The sequence below is a fragment of the Thamnophis sirtalis genome, unplaced genomic scaffold (assembly GCF_051295495.1).
Source record: "Thamnophis sirtalis isolate CommonGarterSnake01/CBP01778 unplaced genomic scaffold, rThaSir2_p1.2 scaffold_4, whole genome shotgun sequence".
Taxonomy (NCBI): domain Eukaryota; kingdom Metazoa; phylum Chordata; class Lepidosauria; order Squamata; family Natricidae; genus Thamnophis; species Thamnophis sirtalis.
In genome coordinates, this window is record NW_028261384.1 from 111,491,015 (window position 1) to 111,495,337 (window position 4,323).

The 4,323-nt window shown below is 34.3% G+C and overlaps 1 protein-coding gene across 1 annotated transcript; it reads left to right on the plus strand.

Moving 5' to 3' along the window:
• The first annotated feature begins 3,066 nt into the window (after positions 1-3,066).
• LOC148046224 (olfactory receptor 14I1-like) lies at positions 3,067-3,843 on the plus strand. The gene has a single exon (XM_087714586.1). The coding sequence runs from the start codon at positions 3,067-3,069 to the stop codon at positions 3,841-3,843; it is 777 nt and encodes a 258-aa protein (XP_087570712.1).
• Positions 3,844-4,323: the final 480 nt, after the last annotated feature.

The following is a 4,323-nucleotide window of genomic DNA, read 5'->3' on the forward strand; positions in this document are numbered from 1 at the left end:
TGTAACAATGTTGTACCTGTTTCTTTAAACCATACTGTAAAATGTGATTGGTTGCTGTTTTCCTCAACTGGCCATAAGAAGGAGCCAGAATGACTGTTAGCTCTCTGTTTGTTAAATGCTGGGTTGATCTGATCTGAGTGTTTTGGAAGCTGCCGTGAGCTATTGTAAGTTTTGCAACTGCTAGCAAACTTTGAGTACCAGACTGTTTGTATGATTATGGACTATGTTATTTGGATTATCCCTTAACTGAAAGATGTTGATGATTGACTGTCTTATCCATGTATGACTTGGACTGTTTGATGGACTCTGATACCTCTATTTCCATGAAAGTAAAAGCCTATTTAAACTGCAGTGTCTCTGTATGCTGGTTTGTGTGTTCTCCAACACAACTCTCACAACGCTTCTCTGAACGCACTTATTCTCCCAACGGGGAGCTTACCTAACAGGTTTGCAGTTGTGCAGTGGTTAGTACTCTAGAGTTAAGTCAGTGTTCACTCTAGGAGTTCAATTCTAACCTGCTCAAGGTTGATTCATCCTTCCATCCTTCCAAGGTCAGTAAAATGACCCTTCCAAGGTCGGTAAAATGAGGACCGAGATTGTTGGGGCAAATATGGTCACTCTGTAAAGCACTTAAAAATAGCTGTAAAGCACTGTGAAGTGGTATATGAGCCAAAGTACTATTGCTAAGTGCTAAGAACCTAAGAGCCGCTGTGGCGCAGTGGTTAGAATGCAGTACTGCAGGTTATTTCTGCTGCTTACCGCCTGCCAGCAGTTTGGCAGATCAAATCTCACCAGGATCAAGGTTGACTCAGCTTTTCATCCTTCCGAGGTGGGTAAAATGAGGACCCAGATTGTTGGGGGCAAGATGCTGACTCTGTAAACCACTTAGAGACAGCTATAAAGCACTGTGAAGTGGTATATAAGTCTAAGTGCTGTTGCTACTGCTAAGTGCTATTTCTATTGCTAATGTTTCTTTGTGGTAGCTAGCCTCTTACAGATAAAATTGTGTTTATCTTATTATTTCTTATTTTGCTTCTAAGTTACCTTGTGTTAAAATGTTTAATATTTTATTATTGCCAACTCCTGTGACGATCAATTTGGATATTTTTGTTTCTTTGACAAATTAATAAACAAATTATCTCCTGGAATATCCCTTTGTTAAATTCAAAATACTTTTTTAATTCATAAATATGCTTTGGGCCATTTTTATGCACACAATGATAAAACTATAGATTTTGACTCTGAAAATCTTCCGATTATTTTATATTCTGGAGAGCATGATAAAATAAGATATTTTAACCTTTCTCTCTAAAGTTGGTTTGTATAATCTATAGTGTCTATAATGTATCCTCTTGTTGAAAATAAATATTATCTTCTTGCAATGCCTTGGATGGCATTTGCCACCACTATAGTTGTGATTCTGCAACCATTCCTTTGTGAATAGAAGTCTTCAATGTTGTGGCCATGTTCCCTATGGGTGTAGTTAACAAATGTTGAGTAGGAAGCGATGTCTGAATCTCACCTAATTTGCAGCATGTAACTGCTGGATTACAAGAATAATAGCTGTCAAATAAGAGTTTAAATATAAGATGGTGAGGAATGTTTCTCTTTATTTTTTTATTGTCCATTTTTGAATAAGTGTAATAATATCTTGATCCTAATTAAGGATCATTTCCATATAATTGTCATATTCACCAGTGTTCAATGCAAGCTTTTTCTCCAACAATCTGCATCATGCACATGCTTGAGCTAGTGGTGTGCTATAAATCTTCCACAAAAAGATTTGAGAAGTTATGAAAGAAATATAAACAAATAAACGAAAAACGGGGCAGAGACTGACTTTATATGATTGTCTTCATTACCAATTTTAAAAGATCAAAAAGTAAGTTTTTAAATTTTAAAATTTATAAGGATTATTCAAAAAAGGTTTAAGAAGTAACCTGTTTTTTTTAAATGAGTTTTAACAAAGGGGTTTCATTGTTGTTGTATTCATAGTTTGATAAAAATAGACTAATGTCTGAAAGGAGAAATGTAACATTTTCAATGAAACAAATAAAGTGTTAGTTTCATGCTAATCAAAAAATATTGAACTTTCTCTTGACCCTTCACATACTTGAATATATCCCATGGCTGTAGATAATATCTCTGTAATAGTAGAAGAAAGGTATATCTCTAAAATTTCAAAGGTTGTAAAAAACAGTATTCCCTGTTGATATGAAAAAATATATCAAATGCTCCTCTAATGTTTGATAAACGTTCTTTGAAATTTCTTCTTTAATAAAGGTTAACGGGTCTGAAGAACTTTCTTTTCAGTTCAAGATATGGCCTTTTATGACACAGGAGATATTATTTTACCATTAATACAAAATGATGGGCGTATATCTGGTATCATATCATCACAAGTAAACTTATATCACCTTTGTTTTTTTAAAATTAAAACTTCAATAAAATGCCAAAATAACATTCCTTATTGCCTCTCTATTATATATAAAGAATCAAAAGAGGCTTGAAATCATGCTGAAGTATTTCATATATTTAGGATGCTAAGCAGTTGAAACTTTTACAATGTACTATAACAAATTATGTTTGTAATAACTCTGCATGTTACAAGAAAACAATTTTGTATCTGAACTCCTAGTTTAAACAAGATTGGAATTATATGATTAAATAAAATAATAATCTATTGCACCATAATATATTTTTTTCCTGCAGAATTGGTTCTTTAATAAAGGACATCACTACTGAAAAACTAACTTGTATAGCTTTCTATGTTATGGAGTGACCATATCAAAAAGGAAATTGGTTAGATGGAATATACCGTTGTGCAAAATAGAATCATGTTCAAGGAGGTGATTTGTTAAACTGATATGATTTCCTCTTACGGTTAAAATTTCAACAATGTCAAACAGAACCAACATCATAGATTTCTTTCTTATGGGATTTTCTGAGAAATGGGAGTTTCAGCTTTTGCATTTTGTGGTCTTCCTCATGATGTATCTGGCTATCCTGATAGGAAATCTTCTCCTCATCATGCTGGTAATAATGGACAACCATCTTGAGACACCAATGAACTTCTTTCTGGTCAATTTAGCAATTGTCGATCTGGGATCCACCACTGTCACCATTCCCAGATCAATAGCCAGTGCCCTCATGAATACAAGAAAGATATCATATTCTGAATGTGCTGCACAAATGTTTTGCTTTGTCTTCTTCCTGTCATCAGACCTTTTCCTTCTCACTGCTATGGCCTATGACAGATATGTGGCTATCTGCCATCCTTTACATTATATGTCTATGTTGAATTGGGGAAGCTGCTTCCGGATGGCAGGGGGTGCATGGATACTAGGCTTTCTTAATGCTGCTATGCACGTGGGAACTCTTTTTTCATTGCCTTTCTGTTCCAAAGTCATCCATCAGTTCTTTTGTGAAGTTCCACACCTCATGAAGATTTCCTGCTTCGATCCCAGATTCAGTGAAATCAAGGTTCTCCTTTTTAGTACTTTGCTTGTTGTTGTTTGTTTTACATTAATTATGATGTCCTATGTAAACATCTTTAAGACTGTATTGAGCATGTCCTCAGTAGCCAATAGACAAAAGGCCTTCTCTACTTGCCTTCCCCATCTCCTTGTTTTCAGTTTATTTCTTGGCACAGGCACAATGTCCCATTTCATATCAATTTCTTGGTCTTCTTATAATTGGGATGCAGTTTTTGCAGTGATCTACTCTGTGATCCCTCCAATGATGAACCCTATAATCTATAGCATGAGGAATAAGGATATCAAATCTGCCTTATGGAAGTTGTTTAATCAAAGGATTACAAATCAAAATACAAAACCTGCTTAAGTCAAATTCTTAAGCAATTTTTGCTTATGAATTCAAAAATTCCACCAAAGTTGTTATTCTAAAGAGTGACATCTTTATTATCATATAAGCCTTGTTAATTACAGTTTACCTATTTTGATGTATTGGGCATAGTCCAGAAAATCACACACATAATTATATGAAATGGTTGAAAAGCTAGAATTACTTTTAGCTAAATAGAAATTAGATGTAACACCCATATTTTAACATTATGACCCTTATACTATACATTGTGATGAGAAACTTGGCTTTCTTTTAATCAATGAAAAATGTTCCAAAGTTTCTTCCACAAATACATGGTCATGAAATCTGTATTTTACTCTCATTTCCTTTCTTAAGGTAACAATTTTGAAATCATGCTCCAAGTGCTCCGAGAAATGTTCTTACTAGTGTCGGTTTTTGTGGAGGTGGACTGATTTATCCCATATAAAATAGGATAGGGTAATAGCCTGAAATGCACAG

Bases quoted from the DNA above. Each gene is read 5' to 3' on its own strand.
- LOC148046224 (XM_087714586.1), top strand. From the start codon at position 3,067: ATGAACTTCTTTCTGGTCAATTTAGCAATTGTCGATCTGGGATCCACC.